A 26,506-nucleotide genomic window follows, 5' to 3' on the forward strand; every position below is an offset into this window, starting at 1 on the left:
GAGTCAAGCACCACGATGGGAAATGACAGACCTTAGGTTAAATACAGAATCATAACTGGGAAATGGTAAGGGACAAATGTTAAAACTTTTAATCATTTCTTCATGCGTCAGCGAGGGTCGGGGGGAGTGTGCCCCTCCCTCCAGGTGGTGCAACACGGACAAAGACGCCTATGAGACGATTTGTAACGTCTGTGTTTTGGTTCATGAAGAAGGCCAAACAAGGGATGAATCGCACCCATGACCTCGAGGCAATTTGTAACACCTGATTGTTTGCTCGTGGATTTTATGGAGGGAATATGACCACGGGATATATCGTGGGTGATGCACACAAGGACACACGGACGTACGGACACACACATGCACACACCTACACACGGACAGATCCTGACACAGTAAATCAAAAGAAAACCCCGCCTTGTGGGCAGGACCCAAAGGGATTTTTCGGCATAAAAGAAAGGACTCTGAGCATTGGAAACCAGTTGGACCAGGAGAGTCAACTCATCACGAGGGCGACCAACGGGTCGACTCATGAGCGAGCTCGACCGGAAGGGTCGGCTCGACTCATCAGCCGAGTTGGACCAGGAGAGTCAACTCATCACGAGGGCGACCAATGGGTCGACTCATGAGCGAGCTCGACCGGAAGGGTCGGCTCGACTCATCAGCCGAGTTCGACCAAGAGGGTCGAACTCACCAGCCGAGCTGCGACTAACGGGTCGGCTCGACTCTTCAGCTTCTGGGACTCAGCCGAGTTCAGCTGGCTCTCGGGGCTCGACTCAAGCAGCTCCCCGTCGCCTCTGCAGGCGGGCAAGACCCGCTTGACAGTTCAACCTGCCGCGTCAGAAGCCCCTGCTGGTAGCCAGGGTCGCGGTCTGGACGAGAGGACGACGGTGCGCTGCGAGCGAGCTGCGGGCGCCACCTACCGACCGGGTTCCGAACTACGACAGCGTATCAACAGGCATCCAACCAATTCCCCACGACGACAGAGGAGCGACTAATACGTATGACGCGCACCGCCCCCTCACCACACGACCCCCAGGCATCTGTTTGACATAAAGAACCGACTCCGAACACTGACTATTGAAGACAACTCTTACCACTCAAACCCACTCGAACCCATAAGCCATCCGTGGCTGTGAAGAAAAACTCGAGACCGAGTGATGGCCATCCGTCATTTGTAAGAGTATTATCTTTAATATTTAGTGGACTGTACTCTTAATCGCATAAATTCCCAACAGATCCATCAATACGAATTGATTCTTGGCACCTCCTTCCGCCGAGCCACTCTGTTGTCAGATAACCTGCGATGTATCTGTTGAGATTGGTGCCTTTAAGAATCATAACTGTTTTGATTGTGTTTTATCGCCGTATAATCTTTCAAGTATAATCATTCATTAACGTTAAGGTTTTCTTAGCATAGTATTTGCATGTTTTAACGACTCTCTCTCTCACTAACAACCATCGCGTTACGCGGGATCCATGTGCCGTTGTCAAGTGAAATCAGACAATCGTTGATGATACTGTATTGATGCCGTATTGACGTTCCGAGATTGAGAGTTCGCATACTATATCATAGTTGAGGTTGAATTAGTAATAAATTGATTAATACAGAAGTGGTTGTGTGATTCCTTCCTGAAATCTATGCATAAGATCTGCTTCTGCGTTGAGATCTGAACTTGGTGACCTTAATAAACACACTAACACATACTCAGTAAATGTTAAAGCGATAACGGGGCGAACCGGGGACCTAAATAAGCGAGAATGAGACGAACCTAGACAACGAGGCCGAGTTAATCTAAGTTAATCTTGTATACTTACACCACACCTGCATAACTGCATACGATTAATTGCCTTATTCCGATCGATAACCCACCCTCGTCACCGAGGCGGGGTCTGGTTATCATAACGACTTGCATTATCATAATTACACCCACTCGCATAATTACTACAATTACCTCTCGAATTGGCATAATAAATGTGCGTAATTACATGGATTAAAGTATTTCCGGATAATTACACCTTTGGCCAAATTTCGATTGATTATTATTATTTTCACTGAATATTCATAACCCACATATACAACATAATAATTTCACCCACGCACGCATACAACACATCAAAATTTTCACACCCAACATATACAACAGTTCCATGCGGGGTCGGGTGCCCTGTTCCTGCCGCTGATGCGCGGCTTCCCCTTGCAGGTATGCTCAGCCTCGGGCTTCTCGCAGGGTCTCCAACAGGTGTTCCACGGGGCGGCTTCCCTCCTCCGGCTGGGGGGAAGGGACGCCGAATAGCAGATCTGCGGGTAAACGAGACTCACGGCCGAACATCATTAAAAACGGGGTTTCTCCCGTCGACGTGTGTACGGTGGTGGCGTAGGCGAAAAGGGCGTAGGGGAGGTGTTCGTCCCAATCCCGTTGATTTGCGGCCGCCATACATTTGAGTTTCCCCGCTAGGGTCTGATTCATGCGTTCTACCATACCATTCGCTTGGGGGTGGTACGCTGTGGTTCAGTCCTTCTGGATTCCGAATTCTCGGCACAGTGCCTGGAACAGCTCGGCCTCGAACTCGCTACCCTGGTCGGTGAGGACTCGTTCTGGGATCCCGTGCTTAAGTACGTAATGTTCCACGAATGTCCGGGCCACCCCCAAGGCCGTTTTATCAGGGATGGCCACTGCTACGGGGTAGCGGGTGAAATACTCTACTGCGACTAGGATATACCGGTTGCCTCGATGGGATCGCGGGAATGGCCCCTGTAGATCGATCCCGACCAGCTGATTCGTGCGGCTGACGCGGAACGGCCTTAGGGGTACCTGGTATCGTGCCGGTTTCGGCCCGCACTGCTGACAGGCGCGGCAGCCCTGTACCCAGGCCGCCACGTCTTGTGCCAATTTGGGCCAGAGATACTGGCGACGCAGGGTCTCTCGCGTGCGTCGTTCCCCATCGTGGCCCCCGAGTGGGTGGTCATGCACCAGCCGTAGCAGCTGGGGTCGCACCTGGGCAGGAACACAGATGCACCCCGGCTGGCCGGCCTCGGTTAACTCCCGTACCACTCCGTTTTGCACACACAACCGGGCATACAAACCGCTCCAGGGTCCTGGTAGGGCGCTCTTTTCCTCCCGCAGTGCCGCCTCCACTGCCGCCAGATCCGGATCTCGCTGCTGGGTCTGTCTCAGCTGCTCGTCGTTTAGGCCCGGGAAGGCGCAGCCGACGTCCTCCTGGATCAGTCCGATCGGGTCCCGAGCCGCGGGTCCCGCGCTTGCCGGGCGGTCGACGGGATCCTCGGTGCCACCTGTGAGGGTCTCTGTGGCGCACACTGCACTCTCTCTCGCTGGGGGGGGGTCAGTGGCCGCGGCTTCTCGGGGGTCCGTTGCCTGCCGGCAGCGTCCCCCCGTGAAACACGCCAGGCCTCCTCCGCCCTTGTCTCGGCGTACACCGTGGGTCACCTCGACAAGGCGTCCGCGTTTGCATGCGTCCGGCCAGCCCGATACTCGATTTGCAGGTTGTACTCCTGCAACTGCGCCAACCACCGGGCCATCTGCCCCCGCGGCTCCTTGAATGTAAGAAGGAACTGCAGAGCATAATGGTCAGTGCGTACACGACATCTCCTGCCGTACAAATACGGCCGGAACTGTTTGCATGCGAAAATCACGGCGTACAACTCTTGGCGGGTCACGCAATAGTTCAGCTCGGCCCCACTCAAGGTCCGGCTGGCATACGCGATGACTCGTTCCGTCCCATCCTGTACCTGTGACAACACCGCGCCCAGCCCGCTGCTGCAGGCGTCGGTGTCCAAAATAAAATCGGTGGTAAAATCGGGGAAAGCGAGGGCGGGGGCGTGGGTGAGGTGATCTTTGAGAGTGGTGAAGGCCATCTGGCAGGTCCCCGTCCACTGATAGGGGTGCTTAGGGGAGGTGAGTTGGGTGAGAGGGCGTGCAATCTCGCTGAATCCCTTTACAAATCGACGATAATAGGTGGCGAGCCCCAAAAATGATCTGATCTCCGTCAGATTCCTTGGCCGTGGCCACTCCACTACGGCGCGTACCTTCTCCGGATCGGTGCGCACGCCTGCCTCGCTGACGCGATGCCCGAGGTACCCCACCTCGAGTTGTGCGATGTAACACTTACGTGGCTTGAGCTTGAGATGAGCCGCTCGCAGTCGCTGGAACACCTCTCGAAGCCTGGACCAGTGCTCAGACAAAGATCTACTGAACACGATCACGTCATCCAAGTAAATCAGGCACTGTTCCCATTGCAAACCCCGCATCACCAACTCCATCAGCCGCTGGAACGTCGCGGGCGCGTTGGTGAGTCCGAACGGGAGTACTCGGAACTCGAATAGTCCCATCGGGGTGGTGAATGCGGTTTTCGGCCGATCCTCCTCCGCCATCTCCACCTGCCAGTACCCGGATGCGAGATCGAGGGTGGAAAAATATCGCGCTCCGGCGAGGCTGTCAAAAGTGTCGTCGATGTGGGGTATGGGGAAGGCGTCGCCGAGCGTGACTGCGTTCAGTTTACGGTAATCAACGCAGAACCAGGTTGATCCATCCTTTTTCGTTACTAGTACCACCGGGGCTGACCAGGGGCTCGCCGAGGGCTGAATTATGTTATCGCGAAGCATGTCCCCAACCTCCTCTTTGATCTGGGTGCGTTCGGGTGCGCCCACTCGGTACGCAGGGAGTTTGATGGGTCGGGCTGCACTGGTGTCAATTTGGTGCTTAACAAGGTCGGTCCGACCCACGTCCGAGTCGTGTTCACTGAACACGTCGGCATACTCCCGCAGTAACTCGCGCAGCCGATCGGCCTCTCCCTTAGGTAAATCCGCCCATGGCACATGTAACGCGTCGAGCAGGGGGACGACCTCGGCTCGGGGGGTCGGGCCGACTCGCCAGGCCAGGTCTTGGTCACCCTCCGAACGACCGGGGTCCTCAGCCCAGAGTGCGAACACCGATTCGTCAGAGTGGCGTGCGTGCAGGGGGTGTACAGTGGCGATCGGGGTGCGCCGTCGCAGTATCGCTGGGGTATTGTGCGGGTTAAACATCCGCATAAACAATCGGTCCCCATCTGCGTTTACCAACGTGGCGGATCCCACGACCCCATACCGTTTTGCCAACTCCGGGTGAGGAGTTAGCATTACCTCCCCTGATGGTCGGAGCGCGGGGCTGGTGGGGGATGTTGCCACCGGCACCAGCATCTCGGTGAGCGGCCCGATGGTGACTGCCGTCGCCAGGATAGCGGCCACAGGTGCGAAGCGGGGGCGCGTTGGTTCTCGTCCCAGGAATGGAATCCGCTCGCCGTTGCTTTCCATGGTGGCGCATCGCTGGCGGGGTTGCACGTTGAGTCCCAGCTTTTCTAAGAGGTCGGTACCTGCAATACACTCGTGACACAACGCACTCGACACGTAGAACTCCTGGGTGCACACCTGGCTGCCTATGCGGACCTCTAGGGTGGCTCTCCCCAGCAACCCCATTCCGGCTCCGCTCGCCGTGTGCAGCGCATGGTCCGGAGCCTGCAGGTGACGCACGTCGACCCCAATCGCGCTGCAGTGCGCTGCGCTCACGAGCGAGGCCACCGCCCCCGTGTTCAGCAGGATTCGGGTACGCATTCCGTTTACCTCCCCTTCCACCAGCGACGTGGCCCCCATGATCCCCGCCACCAGCTCCCGTAGCCAGTCGCCAGGAGTCACCGTTTCTGTGGGCGTTGTTGCTGGAACCTGTGTGGAGATCACTCGCTCGCCATTATTCTCACAGCTTGTTTGTGTCGGGGCTACGTCGATTTCATATTAAAGCTTTTTTTTGTTGTCTTCGGTAAGGCAGTTGAGGTGGATCCATATGGGCAGAGACCAGTATTTCTGCTTTTTAAGGTTGGGTTGAACCGTGCGCTTATATGTAGATGCTGCAAATTACTGTACAGTATATTGAAACATGCTGTACGAAATATATTTTTTAATCGCTTCACTAATGCTTACCCAGAATCCAACAATAAGCTTCACTGAATTATCAATTTCTAAATACTGCTTTCTATGCATTGTGAGCGGTATGTATTGTGTTACAAAACATTCTTGCATTTAAAAAAAATGTTCAATACATTTGTAGGACTCCTACTCGGGTTGTCTTTCCATTCGCTTTATTCACTTAGAGTTCACCTCCTGATCGTCACCGCTCCGTGTCTCTCCGTTCGCTCCGCGATCCCGCTCCGCTCTCTCTGTTTCTCCCAAAGTCCGTACGCTTCTCTTCTACCCTACACTCTCCCTTCTAACCTAACCTCTTCTCTCTCTCCCAAAGTCCGTACGCTTCTCTTCTACCCTACACCCTTCTCTCTCTCCCAAAGTCCGTACGCTTCTCTATCACCGTTACCCTACTCTGCATCACCGGCCACCATCACTCCAGCTTCCACCAAGACTCCCGTCTCTACGTTACGCTATCCTTTTTATATCCACCCCAATCAGTCCCTATTAATTATCTCACCCCCCGCTTTACCCCTCGCCCCCAGCCTCACGTGGCCTTGTTATTCCCGCCTGGGCGACGCCAGTCATTAAGCACTCACCCTCTTAACCAATCACCGGCCTGTATCCCCAGTTACCCTTAACACCTGTTATGCCACTTAACGTCGTCTCCCTCACGCCTCAGCAACGCACTCGTTTGGCGCAATGGTCCTTCGCTGACTTTGCGCAATGAATGAATACATTTTCTAAAGTACGTGGGGCTTGGGCAGGAATGCATCATGGCTAAAAGAGATGATGGTTGAAGGTCAAGAATAATAAGAGTGGCAGCCAAGGATGGAACTCGTCTAAGTGTCAAGTCCGCAGAGGAGATGGAGTGATGAAATCAATTAATCTGCAGGTGCCGGATGTAATGTTGCATCACAAGATCGTGAGAAGTGGTGACAGCTTTGGGAGGGAGGCCTTCATCCATTGGTGGACTGACCATGACAATAAATTTTTACTTATATTCTTGGAATTCAGCGGTAGACGCTGCATTTAGTTACAGATCACAATACTGTCCCGTATCAATATGACGAAATATTATTTAGTGTAATAGTTCACTAATGGTTCTTGGTCTCTTGCAAGCAAAGTGTGTGTATGATGTTTTACGTTGCAGGTCCCATTGCCAGTACGCTCAGCAACCAGTTTGGGTCGAGATCCGTCGTGATCCTGGGCGGCATTTCGGCGTGCATTGGATTTCTTTGCGCTTCCTTCGCACACTGTCTCCTGCACCTGTACCTTTCTCTTGGACTGTTGACAGGTAACATTTGTCTGAACTTCAGCTTTCACCATGCAACCAACATTTCAGGGCACTGTTTTTTCACAGGTATATAACTGGGCTTGTTAAGGGGTCCTCCGATGGCGAGATGTTAACTACATCGCCTGGTATGAAGGAGGTTGTGGATTCGATCCCGACCCTGATGCCTGGATATTTGGAGTTTGCATGTTCTCCCCAAGTTAGCGTCGACATTTATTTGGGTCCTCCGGTTATTCCCTCCACATTTAGAAACACGTGCTTAGAGTATATGGCTGCTATAAATTTCCACGTGATAAGTCACTTCATTGAGATATCATTTGTGAAAAAGAGTGAAGACCTCAGTGGGCTTTACCTGGTAAATAAAATAGTTTAGTTTAAAATAGTATATCCTGGGCCAACGAGGGTTTGCGAAAGACAAAAGTTCCAGGTAATCTCATCACCGAAATTGACCTTTTATTTTCATGTTTCAGTTTTAGAGGAATCTTTACACTGGCTTAAAACATTCAGCATGGCCTGCCTACGGTCCATCCTCGGTTTAACCAGGCTGGATTGTGTGAGAGGCTCACAGATTGTTTAAAGATCTGGACAGTCCCTATCATCAGTGAGCTCTACTGATGATGGGGTAACTACTCAACAATTGCCCAGCCACCACATGCCCAAGCAGCTTCTGTCTGACCGAAGAGCTGCTCTCCTGCAACAATGGGAGGCTGTGGTGCAATGCTTGCAACAAGCAAAGTCCTGGCCGGTTAAAACTCAGCAGGTTGTCACAGTGTAGAGTGCAGGTGGTGCATCTAACATTCAGCTCAGTCAACCTGTAACACGCATTTGTGTATATATGATCACACATGTGTGCGCATTCATTTATACTTGCTTGTGCATGTGGGTATTTTCGCTTGTCGTAGCTTGTGTGCATTCACGCGTATGCATGTGTGAAATCACGTGTAAACGTGTGTATATAAAAAATATAAGAATAAAACCCATTCTCATTTTTTATACTGGCAAAACGTCACGTGGATATGTGCGTATTTGGCTGCTTATGTCTATCACTGTGTTACTTTCAAACTAAATGTGCAGGAGGTGTGAACATGTACTTTAGATAAGAAGTCTCCAGATCATGTGAAGTCTAAAACGGTCTGGCTCTAGTTGACATTAACTTGTGTCATGGCGATTTGTACATGGAATCAAAGGCTGTTCTCATTTCACATTTAAGACACGAGTGTTGACCAACACTTTGTGGGCCAAATCAACAGTCGTCCTATGGATAAACTGGCTACCACCGTTTGAATGTCTCTCACTGACTTAGGGCGGTAAACGGAGAATGTGTATGACTTTGTGTATGACCCTGCGTAATTAACAAACGTGGATACAGGAATACATTACCCAGTTGAATATGAGTGTTTTTTATTTCAGGTTTTGGCTGGGCCATGGTCTTCAGTCCATCAATATCAACATTGTCAAAGTATTTTGATAAAAGGAGATCTTTGGCTTTAGGGATTGCATTTTCTGGCGTGGGAATGTCGTCCTTTGCCTTCTCTCCGCTATTTCAAATGCTCGTGGAGACATACACATGGCGGGGAGCGCTGATGATCCTCGCTGGCCTTGAGCTCAATCTGTGTGTCTGTGGTGCTTTGTTGAGACCAATTCGCCTGAGAGAAGATTATATGTTTCAAACTGAAAACGCAGCAAAACACCGATCCTTGACAATACTGAAGAAGCTGCATGCGTTGCTGGATTTGGATTTGCTCAAACATCGCGGGTTTATGGTGTTCACACTTTCATTCACCTTCATCAACACTGGGTTTTTTATACCCTATGTGCACTTTCTGGCCCACCTGCAAATGCTCGGCTTCAGTAGTTTGTCTGGAGCCTTCGTAATCTCTGCCGTTGCAGTGGCTGATATAGTCGCTCGATTGTTTTCTGGGTGGCTGGCAGATCTGCGCAGAATTCGTATGGTACATTTGTTTTTCTTTTGGACACTCACGACAGGAATAATAATTGTAATTATCCCTTTTGGACAAACGTACATGGACATGATTATAATTGGCATCGTGTATGGATTTGCAAGTGGCGCGATGGCACCGATTGGTATCTCTTTGCTCTCTAAAATAGTTGGGATTGCACGCATTACCAGTGCAATCGGCTTTTTGATGCTGCTGGAAAGCATTGGCAGCCTGCTGGGCCCTCCAATCTCAGGTGCGTTCTCTCCATCTCCGTCACGGCATCCCAGGCACATGTCACACGCACAACATCTTAAGCAGATCCAGCACTCACCGATTCACTCCACTCGCTCACTCTCCCGCGTGTGGTCAGTTACCTTATCACTCTTGCTTACTGTTCATAAAAAAACACATTTAACTCGTTAATTCTTTCACCCATATTGAGTACTCGGTTTCTACCATAATGGCTGTTTTGTCTCATCCGTACTGTGTTTAGCTACCACACTGTTTAGTCACAACACAAAGACAAGACAAAAATCCCCCGTCTAGCCTTAATAGACTTGTGCCAAGTGCTGTTAGTGAGTCGGCCAGCACGGTACACGAGGGGGTGCTTGGCCAGCACCACGCCCGGCCACCGTTGTCTCCCCAGTGGCAATCTTTACACACTGCACTCGATGCTAATTTTAGTCGACCTTTGGGAGGGTCAGGATCAGTTCAAATAATCGTCGTTGATGTTGGCCGGGTTTGTCGCGCAGTGCACCCACCCGCTCACCACTCTCTTATCCATCATAAACACTGCAGGTCGCAACAACTCTCCTTCCCTCGCCCTGCTCCACTTTGGAATTCCCTCCCATCGTTTCTTCTCCAGAGCTCTTATTATAACCTTGCTCAATTCAAGAAATGCGTCAACTTTTGGCGATTACAACGTTGATGGCACTGTTTGTTGTTGGCCGCTTGACGGATTGGGCTTTTGGCCTTTGCTCGGCAGCAAGTGCGAACCTAATCATAACAACTGTAAAATAATAAATGTGCTGCCAATATGCACTTAAGTGGACGTGTCTACAATAGCCAATGCGTTAACGTGGCTAGAAACATGTTTGTAATATATGAGCAGCATGTCCTGTGAATTTAGCCATCAATTTCAATTGTTTGGATTAGTTTAAGCCGCTTAGTAACCCTGGCAAATAACTCAGCCCTCATGCCCACAGCATTACTGGCCAAACTTTGTGGACTACTGACAGAAAATGGAACAAAAGTCAACAAATCCGCAGTGAAACATTTACAGATACATGCATGGAATTACATCGAGAGACAATGAGAGGAACACGTGGATCACAACAGTCGGAATAAACGTATTAAAGTGCATGTAAGAATGTACGGGTCTCACTTCGCTTTATGCGATAGTAGATGCTTTTCAAAAAAACGGACGCAGAAAGCGAAACCGAACGAGACAACTACCTGCTGAGTCGTGCATACAGTACAGTGCACACAATGTTGTCGCACGTCTGACTGAAGAGCCGCATATGAATTCAAAGCGTGTATAGGTAAATTTGAGTAGAATAAGGCTAGCCGTGACATCGCACAAACCGAACCTGTTCGAGATGCATACAATAACAACAGCAGACTTATCCCGCAATAAGTCAGGGAAACCTGCTTTACCTTTGATTCATAGAAATGCGTTCTGTCTTCCGTTTGGGCTAATGAGTTGAGACCAAGACACTGAGGCACAGTAGACTAGACAGAGCTCAGCTCCTGGCTGCTCCCCAGCGCTGCCGAAGTCCATTTGAAGCACAACGCACACCGAGGCGTGGTGGGGAACGATGCCGACTGGAAACTCGTCCCGAATCCACTAACCTGGGCGGTGGTGGTGGCTACGCACGGGGCCTCTAACCCAGCACTGTAGGCAGTGAGGATTGGATCACCGCACAGATCTTGCAAAACTCTCTTCCCGTGGGTGCTGAGGAGATGCCATACCTTGGTTTGCTAGGCGAAGGCAGTACAGCCAGTGGAATAATCGCCATTTGTGTCGATCTGTTTTCTCTGCATGATCTGGTTTCTTCCCACATGTAAACCAGAACAAATCTTAAAATAACAACTAGGTGTTGGCACTCATGCATAAGTAAATTTAGAACGGTTGGCTACGAACGGTGCGAAAGAAGGTCAAGACACTTATTATTGTAACCTCGGGCCCGTTGACACCAATGTACAGTGCCCCTCAGTCGGGCCTGTGATCGGCCGTAACATTCGCTCCGGTCATTTAAACTGCAGTGCGATTTGAACAAACGCTTTTTGGCGCAAACCCTTCCCCTTCTGTGTACAAAGGGTAAGAAATGTAAAAAATGCATCAATAATTTGAAGGAAAAAAATACGGTCGTCAATGATTGTGCTAATTGTGCGAGCGCACCACTGCCAACACGTGACCGAATCATTTGTATCGGAACGTGGTTTTTGGGGTGATCTACACGACTCCGGTGACCACCTGAGGCCAGATGGTGGGATACCGTCAGGGCAGATTGTGGAGGTTGCCGCGTGTCTCCTGCTCAGCCCCTGTGGGGTCTGGTGGAGGGTAGAGTGTGGTGGTCAAGTGTGGTGGTGGTGACATCAACGGCTTTGGCCAAGACGGCATCTTTTTCCGAGTTCAAAGTTTTAATCTCTTTGTTTTATTCCACAGGTTTTCTAAAAGACTACACGGGGGATTATAAAATGTCATTTATTGCCTCCGGATTGGTTATTATTCTCGGATGTTTGGTTCTCCCGATGCTGGCAAATTTTTTTTCCTGTTCAACGTCCATGGACTTTGCTATGGATAAACAATACCAAGGAACGGACAATGAAGACGAATTCGCAGTGTCTGGTGAGGTAAAGCAACCTCCCGGGCGGCTCTCGGCCGAGCGATGCGACCAACATGAGGTCACCAACGGTGCAGATCTACCACCCTCTCAAGTCGTCAGTGAGACCGCATCAAGAGCCACTCATGTGTGAGGACCACAACAAAACGCGGTCGGGGCAATACGTTACGACAATTGGCGTTGCACATCTACACCGATAGTGTTAACATAATATTTTGCCAGATTTAATATTTAAATTAAATCGTGCTTTTATTTTTGTTTACATCGTCGGAATTGTATGTATTCCACAGAGATAATAGGGGTGATTAATACTTTGGGGAAGTCTGTAAATCAGCGGTGGATGGAAGCTAAAATGTTGTGAAGCCAGGTCGCCCTTGTAATAGCGGCGATTACTCGTACTCCACTAGGTTTATTGCATCTCCTGGTTAAATAGCGGACTGCCCAACTCACGATAGATAGGGAAGTGTCACGGATCTAAAAATTGTGCTCACCCCCATTCATAATAACAATCAACATCACGATGATTGTTATTAACAGTGTCATTGTCAAGAACAAGTCATAATTATCTTCTTGGATCTTTCGGTAAAGTCACGTAGAATGTAAATAATAAAATAAAAATTCAACATAATAAAATCATTCTCACGACGTTTCGGCCACAACGCAAGCAGCCGTCCTCAGGTGGAGAACAGGTCTGTCGAGAAGACAGTCTGAATGACACACCCCAGGCTTGGAGCGTCTATTTCACTGGCATTGACTATATATCTTGTATTCTCCGCAGGGAATGGATTCTTTGCTCAGCTGCAAGTCTCCTATCACCACTCTCCCATTGACATATTTCGTTGCTTCCTCTTAGTATCTTTCACGCGACGGTCAATGGTATAGTGTATAGCGGATTGTATAATAATACATAGTATAAAATTGTAATGTGTAATACAATGTACAAAGTAATATATAGTATCGTAGTTGTATAGTGAATATACAGCAGTGTGATATACAGTAGGGTGGATAGAATAATACATAGTGTAATATTACAATGTATAAGGTATAGGGTGGTGTATAGTAATACAGTATATAATTTAATGTTGGGTTTGTCTATGGCAGTATATAGTACGGTGTAGACCCGTGTGATATAAGAGAATAAAGTTTAGCTGCAAGCATATTATATTTTTTGCGACATAGAATTGTAATGTATTACTTACTGTTAGTAGCTCAGCTTATTGGTGAGTATATTTAGTATACTGATGATACTATGTAGTTTATACTTTAGTTGTTTACGTGGTGGTTTAGTTACTACAGCTACATACTATTAACATTCCTTCCCTTTATTAATGTTACCCCTATCCCCTCCCTTTGATGCTGCTAATCCTGCATAATGCACGGGCATAATGACTTTAAACCCCCCGCCAAACCTACGCATTTCACAAGTAGTACTAATCGCATATCTGCATTTCCCATAAATATGCTAAATTCCTCTTGATATCCAAGTTATTTTGTCAAGGCGCTCTTCCCTCCTCCATCCCAGCTTAAATAGACGCTCCAAGCCTGGGGTGTGTCATTCAGACTGTCTTCTCGACAGGCCTGTTCTTCACCTGAGGACGGCTGCTTGCGTTGTGGCCGAAACGTCGTGAGAATTATTTTATGTTTTATTTTTATTATTTCCATTCTACGTGAATTTACCGAAAGAACCAAGAAGATGAATCCCTGCAGTCACGAAAGCTTTAAATCGAAACATAATTATCTTGTTCAACAACAATGTGGATTAATATAGCATTTTATACTATACTCATCTTTTGACACTACACAGGAACAATTATTTACATCACAAAATCCAGGAGACATCAATTACCAGAGACAATTGCCACGGTGACTGTGCACACATTAAACAGAAACACGCAATGACATTGGGTTAAAATTGTATTGAGAAGATAACCAAAACCCACTGTCCTATAAGGAGGAACCTATTTACCCCTATAGCCAAACACCCATTAGTCATAATTAACTTGATGGTGTTTGTACCATAACAGAGTAGAAACAGCTGAGTCTTGTTGAGGTCGACAGCGAGGGCCTCGCCGGTTTCGTGAGTGGGGTTGGCTCGATGCTGTCAGTTTAGCAGCAAGAGGGAGCAGGGGCTGTGCTCGCATCGGGCAGAGATCATATCAGTCTGTAAATCAGTCTTCCGTGAGAAGAACTCTGAAGCCACTCAGGATTATTATTGGGGTGATTTGAATCATCTCGGGCTGCAGGTATGAGTCGACCCGTTGTAATCAGTATATCTGTACCTGCGCAATTGATGTTTCTTTTTTGCATTTTTACAAGCAGTGGTTAGGCTTTATATCTCATAAATATAATTTACTCTGTAATTGTAAAGATATCAGTGTAAATACATGCTATTCAGTTGTGTGCAGACTATTTTACTGCAGATTTTACTTGTTTAGAAAATAACAGTTCATCGCCGATTCTTAGAATTGCCACAATTGTTAACACCTGTGTTAAGGACTCATTCTTATGCCACAGACGTGTGCCAGATGGGTGGGTCAGAAATATGAATTGGATAGTGACATGCATCACAGGTGTATGTGTCACGTGTGTGTCAGGTGTGACACGTTTCAGTTGTGTTGCATTTATGACAATCCTGGTATGGGGGAAGATTTATCCATATGGGGGATGACGTTTGTGCCTTTGTTGACATAAAACCTTTATTGTAAGGATTCGATGTACTTTATAAAACAGTATCGTTTATGTAAACTGCGGGATAAACTGCGTTGAACCGGGGCGACAGCGTCCGCTCGCTTGTGAATGTAGACGTGGCGTCTGGTGCACGAGACTCGCGTTTGTGAGTGACACGGGCGGCTGCATTGGGTTCAACACGTGTACACGAGGAAACTTGTTTTGTGCTTATTTGTTTTAAATTAAAAGTCAAGAGAAAGCAGTTTGTTTTTGGCAGTTGTGGTTTAAAAGGCAGAATGTGATGCGATACTTTTTAAAATAAAACTTCGAACACAAATTTCAACATTACTTCGACGTGTACAAAACCGGCTGAACCGGTCAGGCGAGGTGCATCATAAATGTGTTGAAAGACGCATGCAAGGTATGTGCACGGCAGACGCGCGTTGAACGTGCGTGTCAAATACGTACTGTACGTGTGCCAGATTCGTGTATTTCAATCAGGTCTATGGCGGACGCACGTGTCGGATGTGTTGTCAGATACGAGCGTGTCACAGGCGTGTCGGGCGTGGTGATAAGGCAACACGGGAGGACACGTATGCCTGAGCGGCCAAGTAGAGGGCACATTGCCCATGACAAAGTCTGCTTCAACTACCAAATCGTCTACTGCAAATGCAACACCATTAAATCATTACCATGAACACGGCACACTGCACCAATCGGACTTGTGGAACTGCGATACTCGGACACTGCGGACACGTCAGCAGTGGTGGAGTCCGTATCCCAGTAGCAGGCAAAGTCTGTCAGTGCAGGTGCTGTTTTGCCATCGCACAAAGTGCGACATTTTATCGGCACCAGAGGATTATAATGCCGAATGAAACCCCAGCTGGGAGTTCCAAGTGGTGGTAACATTCCAATTGCAAGCCAATACACTCCAGCCGCTGCACCTCCCAGGGTTGAAGATAAGTCAAATGAAGTTACCAGCAGAATACAGATGCATCAATATTCTTTATTTGGAAATTTTCATATTTACATTGCAATGAGTGATGCAGTCATTTCCTCCATAAAATATCCACACATTTTGAAAACCCTGCCATAACATTTCCCAAAACAAGGTTAAACTTATACTTTGAAAAATGCAATTGAAAAAAATGGGTTTCCTCAGCCATCCAACAATTTACATGCCTAGCAAATAAACGAGTACGTTTGTTGGTCATAACATGTTATATTTCTGTTATGTGAACAGTTGCCAAAAGGGGAGTTTGTAAACTCTTCCCCCTGATACTGCCTGGAGAACGTTACATCTTCTTAAATGTAAGTTGCAGTCCAGAGCTTTAGGCAGATTGTCCCCGGTCTAAAACACTTCAACAATCAAAGTATTTCCAGTATGTACTGAGCTAGGCTTGTAATGCTTTATATTTTGACTCGATGGACATTTGCTTTTAATAGAGAAATTTCTCTAATACCAAGTACAATGTACAAGTGTCGAAAAACGGCAAACTTTTGTTTAGATGTGTTGGGACCGGATATTAAAAATCGTATTAAATTGGAGAACGCCTTTTCCCTGAATCGAACATCTCTCAGGGGGCCTGGAAACAACATTGGCTCACGCGAATGCAACACAACTCGCCCATGAGATATGCCAACCTCTGCAGCTCGCACTGTTGCCGGCTGTGGAGGTGATGGGTGGCAGCAGGGCGTTTTGAAGAGAATGAAACGGCAGCGACACCTTTTGATGCGTTTCCACGTTCACGTGGACGCCCACAGAGCGCCAGCCTCGGCCTGAAATCTGCGCTCCCATCCACAGCCACCTTAGTCTTCCAGGGTTTCTATCTCTCCCATGTTGGGACGATCCGACGAAGCGTTCACTGAGAATCCTGTAAGAAACAACAAGCGAGGACATGAAGTGACACTTTCAATAGCGAGCCTCGTTTGAACTTGATACAAAAGTTAAACTGTGACCAATGTGCATTTTTCAACCAGTAACGATTGATATTAGTAGTGAATAAAGGAAATGAGATTAACAGCTCATCGTGGCACCTGCCAATTCTTTACGGTGGCCTACAGAACCTACACGGTTGCAAGCCACAAATTATCGCTGGACTGCGGTGTGACCTGTGACGTCGCCGTCTTGTGCTCTACCCCCAAGGAATGGGCTGCTCTATGTGCTCATTAACAGCAGTGGTTTTGTAGACGGTGGGGGTCTAACGTTACCGCCATGTCTCGCGCAACCCCAACTCCCCTGCCTCCTTTCGTCATTTCCAATTCCCCTCTCACCAAACAACTTGCCAGCCGCCCATGACAAAAGTACACATGATGGAATGTTATCTGAGTATTGCATAGGTCAGTGTTGATCAACCCCAGTCCTCACGACCCCTCACGGTACAGCTTTCCGTGACTGCCAACTATCAGGTGAGTGTAATTTTGTGCAGTGGCTCTACTTGTATATGAATAGATAGGTAATCATGAAAAGGTGGCCGTGGAATGCCATGAGGGCTGGATTTGCTGTCCCTGCATGAAGGTCAACAGCAGTTTATCCTACCGATAGTGAAGCAATAAATGCAACTAATGTTGGGTCAATTTATTATATCTACGTTAAAGTTAATAGTGGAAATCGCTCATCCCTCCTCATGCAGTCCAACACCAGAAGACAAGCACATTCACCAATCACCTGACACTACTCACTTGCGTACCATTAACCAGGCAATCACACCAAGCAAACACCAGTCACACTAAATACACTCATCCGATACACACACCACTCACATTCTAGCCTCTCAATCTCATACATTCGCCACTCACACACTCCCCACTCACCTATTGCCATCTGCAGCACGTTTTTGTCCATCAGGTGAAACGCTACTTATCACAATTAGCATTCAGGCGTGGTTTATAAGCAGGTCAAAAGTCATTGGTTGTAAAAGCTAACGGTGAGATCGCTTAATGCTGACAGTCGAGTCTCCATGACAACAAACTCGAAGGCATTTGATCTACTCTTCCACGTTGACCAGACGTGTTGGAACAAGTCGGCGGATCCACACTTTACTCCACCTTACACGACCTGTCGATCAACTGTGAATGTACCAAGATTTTCCCGCACCTCCAATGAGCATTGTTGGCTACACATGGGGGATAGGGGAGGAGTGGGGAGATTTAAGATGCCATTATACCAGTGGCAGCTCTCCCATAGGTTGTACATTGCTTACATTCAGAATGACCTTTCATTGGACCCTGTGGGATGACATCTGCCCGTCCTATTATCAGAATCAGATTTATTTATACTGGAGGAATCCGATGAGCTATAAAGCTCTTTTTCACAGATATCCAGTAAGGGGGGGAGATAAGAACGTTACAAAAAACAATACAAAAACACGATAGGGGTGCACTTTCTCTGGGCCTTCAACCGAGTGCTGCTGATGACCGAATGACGGGACTAATGTATCGACTATAGAGAGGACCATGTGTGTAACACATTAAACTCATCTGGCCCTCACCAGACCTCGTTAATGGTTAGAGATCGCGTATAGCCGAAAGTCAATAGAATGTGTACTTGGTTTCTTAGTCAGAAGCAGTCTTCATTGGACCCTGTCTGACAGTCCTAAAATTAAAACGCTTATAAATACAGGGTGAAACGCTTCCTATCTGCAGCAACATGGGAGTCACTATTCACAGATCCTATCATGTGTAAATCACAACGAAGTTTATACGTATCGATAGCCGTGGATAAATGAAACTCAACAAGTGTACACTGGTGCACATGGAGAATAACAGAGATACTTCCAGTCCACTCGTCTTATCCGTGGAATGGATGCAGGTAACAAGAGTCATGAAGTAATGCCCACGGACCACTTCTGGGTGTCATACAATCATCATCGTCACAGTTTAGTAGCATAATCACCTTGTTACTATCATAATCAAAATCCATTGTCCAGCCACTGCTGGATGGCCTTGTTGCACCATTGCGATTTCTCATGGTCTTACGATGCCACGATCCACCTCGCTCTTGTACGTGAACTCATTTCATGGCGACATACTAAGCAAATGCTCTGTTGCATTTGTGCAGCAACGGATGTCTGAAAGCTCCGAGCGATGGCTGAAGTAATCCCCTCCTCATTCTCACGCATAGGATGTTGAAAATAAGAATGTTGCGTTCTCTTGGTAGCTTCAACACTTACTCCTTCAACCAGGGTTTCTGGGGAGGTCTGTGAGCCATAACGGCTACATGAGCCACAGGCCTGAACCTCACCCTAAGTAGACACGCCAACAGTTTGACAATGGTAGGTGTATCTTACAGATGACAAGTTGATGGTAACTGGATAGATTCCGCAGTAGATCCTGGTGTCAAAGACATGGACTCATATTCGCTGTTCCATCACTGTAGTCCAGCATATATTCTTGCTTAGACCTGGCATACACTTAAGTTTTTGTCTTGATGTGTTGGTGACAAAAGTGTGTTGGTAATTACAAGCCCATAAACTGAAAATAATAGCCTGCTACTGAGCTCATCTTCTTGGTTCTTTCGGTAAAGTCACGTAGAAGGGAAATAATAAAATAATAAAAATAAAACATAATAAAATAACTTCGATTTAAAGCTTTCGTGACTGCAGGGATTCATCTTCTTGGTTCTTTCGGTAAAGTCACGTAGAAGGGAAGTAATAAAATTTTATTACTTCCCTTCTACGTGACTTTACCGAAAATAAAATAATTCTCAAGACGTTTCGGCCACAACGCAAGCAACCGTCCTCAGGTGAGGAACAGGTCTGTCCCTTCTACGTGACTTTACCGAAAGAACCAAGAAGATGAATCCCTGCAGTCACGAAAGCTTTAAATCGAAATTTGCTACTGAGCTGTTCTGGCCCATGTCTTCCAAACAAGTGATAGCACCACATAGCCAACTCAGGCATTGGTCAGCTAAGAAAATATTGTCCAGAGCAGCCACTCAAGCAAAAACCTGTCATATGACTCCTCATGTGAGTCATCAGCCTTGCCTGCATCCCTCAAGTAATAGGCATGTTTGGTGGTGGCAAAGGGAACCAACATCACCTCTTGTTGATAGGGAGGTGAGCCCATAACAGACTGAGCCTTTCAAACCTCATGAGCAGCACCACCACAATCACACCTTTAGGGCTCCTCCATTCTTTGACTCAAAAAATTAGCCACTCCATTGCTTTACTTAATTATGCCGAGTAGAGAACTGTCGTCCACCTCTCGTGGTAATTATAGCCACAACGAGTCTATGGGACCTCTTGCATTTCAGAGGTCCAGGTGATACCAGTTCAGCTCCCGGCAGAGGAATGACAGCTTCTCCCACAGCGAGCATTCGGAAATTGCAGATGGCTAGCTACAGAGCAATTTCCTGTTGTTTCTTGAGGCTGCCATTCTCCACATTATTTGCTCATTTACCACCCCTCCAATGTTAATCTCCCCTTGTTAAAAGTAGTTGAATATTAGGGTAATTATGAAAGTTTTATATTGCACACAAATATAAGAATAAAAATGTGATCAAAAAGAGCCTACATTATACATAGTTAATACAATTGCACATAAGAATATGCCTTAACAGTTTCGTTTTCATTCTTCAATATTTGACAACCACTTTCAACATTTCAGCAACTGTCAAGAGAAATGTGTCTTAAGCAATTTTAGAACAATGTGGTATTGACCGTAATGCTGTTACTTAAGCCACTCTTGGCAGACAATGCATTGCTGTATGAAGAAAATGGCTGAAAACAGTTACCAAGAATACTGGGGTCTGCCCTGACCATGCGCTGTTTCTTTTTCTTCTTGCTGGCTTGCATGGCCTCGAAGCTGGCCTGCTGCGCCGCACTGTGGCCACATTGATATGCCGAAGGCATGCTGCCACCACCACCGCCCTGTGGGAGACCCCACACGGACTCCTGAAAGACACGTGGCAAGGGTAAAAATGCGCAGACTAAGTTAACGAGCTCAAGATTTATATTTTAAACAACACGATGTTATGCTCAGATGAGCATTGATTGAGCCAGTGCTCATATAACGTTTACAGCCCCATGCCAGTGATGGAAATTCCACATCCCTATCGCTGTGGCAAGTATATACATATGAAAACCACTTTTGAAATCCCCTCAAGTGATATTCATTGTATCGACCTCAGAGAGTTTGGTGGGCTGAATTAACCCCCAACCAGGAATTGCCACTCGCTCTGACGCCAAGCCACCTGGCCGGAGGAGTGAAGTTATAACTGATAAATTACCGAATTGCATATTTGTTATGTGCTTTGCGATTGTCTGCTGTCTGTGTTGAGGCAGCACGGAGCACCTGCTGCTGTTGATGCAGCTGCTGCTGCTGGCGCTGATGGTTTTGCTTCTGTTTGGCACGGCGCTCCAAAAACTGTTTGGCAAACTCCTTGGCGTCTGGTGTCTCTCCCAGGTATGCTGTGATGTAGTCGTGTACCTCATAGGGAGACTCCACCTCTTTTAAGAATGACACAAATGTAGGAACTGCGGAAAGAGATACATATCGTCATTAAATAAACATTTTCAGTTGATGCAAGCATCAATCGTATGTAAAATATCTGGTAATTTTATTTATTTTAACATTTGATTGAAAAGTCCTGTTAAAACACGAAGATGTTCAAACACCAAATAGACACCTTTTGCAAGGAATAAAGTCTGTATTAACCACACATACTTGTGTAGAGGTGTAATTGTGTATGGGAGCGGATGGCAAACAAACACAAGGGGCGTGGTTAGGGCCGTACACATAGGAGGTGGCCACACCGACGTCCGCACCTGCATCCCCCACGGGCCCCTCCCGGGGGGGCCGCGGACTATAAGAGGGGGTGAGCCGGAGGGCTCGAGGTCGAGGTATCAGCTTTAACCAGCGAAGACGGAAGACCAGCTAGAATAGGCCCCGGAGCTCCCCTGGCTCGCTGTCCTTATCAGGGCCGACCAGGGCAAGCCGGTGGCGTGGCCCCGAGAGCCCAAACTGACGAGCAGGTCTGGGAACTCAGGGGGTCGGATCCCAGCTTGACCAGGGCTGGGACAGGTAGCCTCCCCTAGCTCCCTAGTGGAGGACTTGGGCTTAGGTTAGCGGGGCTTAGATGTTGTGTCTCCCTGTTAGCCGAGTAAGGGGACGTTACCCCTTAGGTCCTGTGTATACTCGCTAACTGTATACAAGTTGTGTTAATAAATAAGTGTGCCTCCGATCCCGTCGTCAAGCCTCCTGAGTAATTACTACATCTGGTGTCAGAAGTAAAACGTCCAAAGATGGACACACGAGGGACGACACGTACCAGGGAGTCGGAGAGGGAGGACACCGCGGCCGAATCACCACCAGAGATGGCCGAGGTCGGATCGGAGCAGCCGGGGCCGAGTACACCCGCGCCGCTACGACAGGAGGGGGGGGATGCGTCGGCCGAGGGACTTCGGCTGGCTCACTCCCGCCTGGCGGAGCTGCTCTACGCCGCGGCCGCCGTGTTGGAGGAGATCACGCGGCTGGGAGCTGGAGGGGCTGCGCGGGAAGACGGCAGCAGCCGACGCACGCCGGCATTTCCCGCCACCCCGACGCGGCTCGCGGTTAAATTTCCCGCCATCACTACAGTGCGAGCAGAGGGCGGGGCCGGCCTGCGTCAGGTGACTGCTGAGGGCCAAGCACGAGCCGTGACATCATCAACGCCGGCCAGCGCGTCAACAACGGAGCGACCGGCGATGCCATGCTCACAGCCCGCCCACACTGTAACGTCGGCTGGGAACGAGGGAGCGAGATCCGCAGCCACGGACGTCGCCTTACAACAGCGACTGCCGCCTCTCAAGGAGTTCGTGGGAGCGGATGGAGATTGGGGCGGCTTCAAAAGGCGGTTCATCGCTCATCAAGAGATGGCGAACTGGACGGACGCCGAGGCACTATGCGCGCTGCCGGCGATGCTGGACGACGACGCCCTGGCTACCCTCACCTCGGCGCCTAAGGAAAAGCGCGCCACGCTGCACCTGGCGCTGCAGCTGCTGTCAGCCGTCTATGGGCCGCCTTCGGACTGCAGGCAGCTGTTCCACGATCGGCATCGGGGCGCCAACGAATCGCCCCTGGCCTTCCGAACGGCTCTCCTGGCCCTGGCAAAGGCAGCTTTCCCGCGGATGGACGAGGAGGGAGTGGACGCCATGGTGGCTGAAAAGCTGCTGCTACTCGCCGATGAGCTGGACATCGCCGTCTTGGCTCAAGACGACGGAGAGATGTCGTCCCTGCTGGTCGCGCGCCACATCCACGGGGGCTTGCGGTCCCTGCGTCGCAAGGCTGCCAAGGGGGTGGCCGGCCATGCCATGGCGGCCACCGCCCTCCCATCAGAGGAGGTCTGCGGGGTGGAGCGGCGGGGGGAATGGAGATCGGCGGCACCGCAGGCTCGGAATGGACCGAGCCGCCAGGAGCAGCCCAGGCCATCTGGGGCGCTCACACGCTGCTACAACTGTGGCCTGCAAGGCCACGTTGCGTCAGGATGCCGGGCTCCCCGTCAGCGCAGAGCGACACCTCGTCAGGACGCCACGCCGTCTCCACCCAAGCTCCAGCAGAGAAATACGGCGAGTCGTGGCACCTCACACGTTTGGCCCATGCACACATCCGACACACACTCACGCGCTCAACTGAACAGGGTTCGAAGATCGCCGCCCATCGCGCGCGATTGTTCTGAAATGCGGCGAGCGCTCCAACCGGGTCAGTGGTCGGAGCTCGCCCATCGTGTCGTTGCTGCGTCGGCGGGATCATCGGTTGTGGTCGGTCATATTGATGGGGTAGAGGTGCGGATTTTAATTGACACGGGCATCGGCGACCATTATATCTGATTTGATTTATAACATCCTTCCCGTTCAAAGTCGTCCCTTGCTCCCTGTTGACGTGCCATGCTATGCTGCTAACGGGGGCTCGCTGGGCATTATTGGGCAAATCCGCGCCAAAATTTGCATTGGAGACATTAAATTATCCGGGCCTGTTTTGGTTTCCTCCTCACTCGCGGTTCCGTGCCTGTTGGGGACGGATTTCTTGGCCAAAATGCCCATCCGTATCTTGATTGACCAGGGGTGCATCGAGCTCCCATCGGGCCGACGTGTTACATTTTTGTCTTCCCCCACCACGGAGCGTCGGGCGTTTGCCACCGTGCAGGCGCTCGTGACAAAAACTGTGCGCGTACCCCCGGGGGCTCAGATGCTCGTCCCTCTTAGGTTGCGTCGGCCGTTTGCTGAAGGGGTGGCGGATCGGGGGGTCTTGTTGGGACCATCTCGAGCTGGGGTCAATGGACCCGATTTGCTAGCGGCTCAGACCATGGTGAAAGGGGATGGGGACCCCTTCATTGCAGTCCTTAATGTAGGATCGCGAACGGCCGTGGTTCCTCAAGGGACCGTGCTTGCACACGCAACGCCGGCGCCCTATGAGGAACCACTCGTGGGTCAGGTAACCACCGATCCTCCGTCGCGACCGCATTCGGACTGTGATGACGGATGGCTGGATGCACTTTGCGCGGGATCTGTGGATCTGTCCGACACGCAGCGTGCGCAGCTGCGAGTTCTCCTGAAAGAATTTGCCGACGTTTTTAGTAAACACAAATTTGATATTGGTTGTACTAAATTGCTGCGACACCATATTGACACGGGTGACAGCGCGCCAATCCGCCAAAATCCCTTTCGGCTCAGTCCCGCCGAAAAGGATCATGTCAAATCGGCTGTTGATGACATGCTAGCCGCCGATATCATTTCCCCTTCCAACAGCCCGTGGGGCGCACCGATCGTTTTGGTGAAAAAACACGACGGCTCACTGCGGTTTTGTGTCGACTTTCGGCGATTGAACAAAATTTCTGTGGCAGATGCGTACCCGCTTCCTCGAATGGATGAGTCGCTCGATGCCTTGGCGGGGGCGCGATTCTTTTCCACCCTCGATTTACTATCTGGATTCTGGCAGCTTCCTCTGGATGACGAATCAAAACCTAAAACTGCTTTTCGGACACCGCAAGGTCTCTTCCAATTTAACCGCTTGCCGATGGGCTTACATTCTGCGCCGGCAACTTTTCAGCGGTTAATAGAACTGGTCTTGGCAGGCTTGCAATGGGATTCGTGTTTAATTTACTTGGACGATGTCATCGTCTTTAGCAAATCCTTCGAGGAACACCTCCAGAGGCTGCGTGCTGTTTTTCTCAAAATGCGGGCTGCCAATTTAAAATTTAAACCGCAGAAGTGCCATTTGCTCCGCGAATCGGTGCGGTATTTGGGTCACATTGTTGGGCGCTCGGGGATATCCACTGATCCCGCCAAAACGGAATGCGTCAGCTCCTGGCCGACTCCCACCTCGGTGGGAGAGGTCAGGAGTTTCATTGGGTTCGCGTCGTACTATCGACGGTTTGTGGCTGACTTCGCTACGATCGCGAAACCATTGCATGCCTTGACGTCCAAGGGAGTCAGGTTTCATTGGGGGCTGGAGGAGGAGGCTGCTTTTCACGCCCTCCGGAATGCCCTGGTGGGGGCTCCGCCGTTGAATTACCCCGACTTCTCACAACCCTTCTTGCTCGATACAGATGCAAGTAACACGGGCATCGGGGGCGTGCTGTCCCAACTCATTGGGGGCGTAGAGCATGTGGTGGCTTACGGTAGTCGGGTACTGTCTCCAGCGGAACAACGGTACTGCGTTACCCGTCGGGAATTATTGGCAATTGTTTATTTCATTCAGCAGTACCGCCCATATCTGTACGGTCGGCGTTTCACCGTCCGTACAGATCATGCGGCCCTACAGTACGCTCTGCGGGTTCAACAACCATCGGGCCAGTTGTCTCGATGGTTGGAGATTCTCCAGGACTACGACTTTGTCACCACATATCGTAAGGGCGTCCGCCACACGAACGCTGACGCCCTGTCACGGTTGCCACCCACTTCGGAGTGCGCTTGCCTCCTGGGTTCGAGGCGTTGTAGGCCCCCGAACGTCACCACCGATTCGGTCCTCGTGGCCGCCGCCGATGCGCATTCGGCTTCGGGTCCTATCGAGCAAGAAGGGAGGGATTCGTTGCTGGGGTTGTCGGTCGCGGAATGGGGACGCCTCCAAATGGAGGACACCTCCCTCCTCGCTCTGCGCCGTCGCGCAGGGGGGGTTGGGCAGGGGGTGGCGAACATTGACTCGTGGGGGTTGTTCCAGGGTCTTTTAATGCACTGGGACGGAAAAACCCGCCGCCAGCAGCTCGTGGTGCCTGCAGCATTGAGGGGTAAGGTGGTATGGGCTGTTCATGAGCGGCTTCTGCACTTGGGGGTTCACAAGACCTTTGCCACGCTCCAGCTCGATTTCTTCTGGCCGGGCATGGCAAAGGACGTGGGGGATCTCCTGGGGTCGTGCACGCAATGCGCGCAGCGAAAGCCACCAGCTAGGGGGTCCAACCCTCCGCTGCAGTCCATAAAGGTTTCCCGGGTTAACGAGCTCGTTGCGCTAGACATACTCGGGCCATTTCCCGCTACACCCAGGGGGAATAGGTATTTATTGACAGGGGTCGAATACTTCACGAGATGGCCTATGGCCTGGCCCCTGGCCAACCAGTCGGCAGCAGCCATCGCGGAGGCCTTTGTCCAGGGCTATGTCCTCGACAAAGGTGCTCCGGAACGGCTGCTTACTGACCAGGGTAAGAATTTTTCGGGAAAACTCCTCCGCGAGGTGTGCGACCTCTTGGGTACGGAGAAAATTCGGACCTCCCCGTATCACCCTCAAACTGACGGGATGGTGGAACGGCTGCATCGGACCATCACGTCTATGCTGTCCCAACAGGTGTCCGAATCCCAGACAGATTGGGACCTTCGCATAGCCGGTGTGTTGCAGGCCTACA

At 49.7% G+C, this 26,506-nt stretch overlaps 2 protein-coding genes across 12 annotated transcripts in view; one reads left to right on the forward strand and one right to left on the reverse strand.

Moving 5' to 3' along the window:
* LOC144942684 (monocarboxylate transporter 13-like) overlaps positions 1-15,109 on the forward strand; it is a 49,597-nt gene extending 34,488 nt beyond the window's left edge. For all 3 annotated transcript variants that reach the window (XM_078869505.1, XM_078869507.1, XM_078869506.1), the window contains exons 3-5: positions 7,101-7,244; positions 8,652-9,434; positions 11,850-15,109. In XM_078869505.1, coding sequence (XP_078725631.1) covers positions 7,101-7,244; positions 8,652-9,434; positions 11,850-12,160 — 1,238 coding nt within the window. In that variant the 3' untranslated portion in view covers positions 12,161-15,109. The remainder of the gene's footprint in view (positions 1-7,100; positions 7,245-8,651; positions 9,435-11,849) is intronic.
* A 570-nt stretch (positions 15,110-15,679) lies between these two features.
* The window catches only part of GIGYF2 (GRB10 interacting GYF protein 2), a 131,793-nt gene continuing 120,966 nt past the window's right edge, over positions 15,680-26,506 (reverse strand). For 5 of the 9 annotated variants that reach the window (XM_078869500.1, XM_078869499.1, XM_078869504.1 and 2 more), the window contains 3 exons: positions 20,989-21,170; positions 20,429-20,588; positions 15,681-16,568 (listed from right to left, as the gene is read on the reverse strand). In XM_078869500.1, coding sequence (XP_078725626.1) covers positions 16,504-16,568; positions 20,429-20,588; positions 20,989-21,170 — 407 coding nt within the window. In that variant the 3' untranslated portion in view covers positions 15,681-16,503. Of the gene's footprint in view, positions 16,569-20,428; positions 20,589-20,988; positions 21,171-26,506 lie in introns of all 9 variants that reach the window. The other 4 variants (XM_078869497.1, XM_078869498.1, XM_078869502.1 and 1 more) reach the window with 3 other exon arrangements.

This window comes from Lampetra fluviatilis, chromosome 28 (assembly GCF_964198595.1).
Source record: "Lampetra fluviatilis chromosome 28, kcLamFluv1.1, whole genome shotgun sequence".
Lineage (NCBI taxonomy): Eukaryota > Metazoa > Chordata > Hyperoartia > Petromyzontiformes > Petromyzontidae > Lampetra > Lampetra fluviatilis.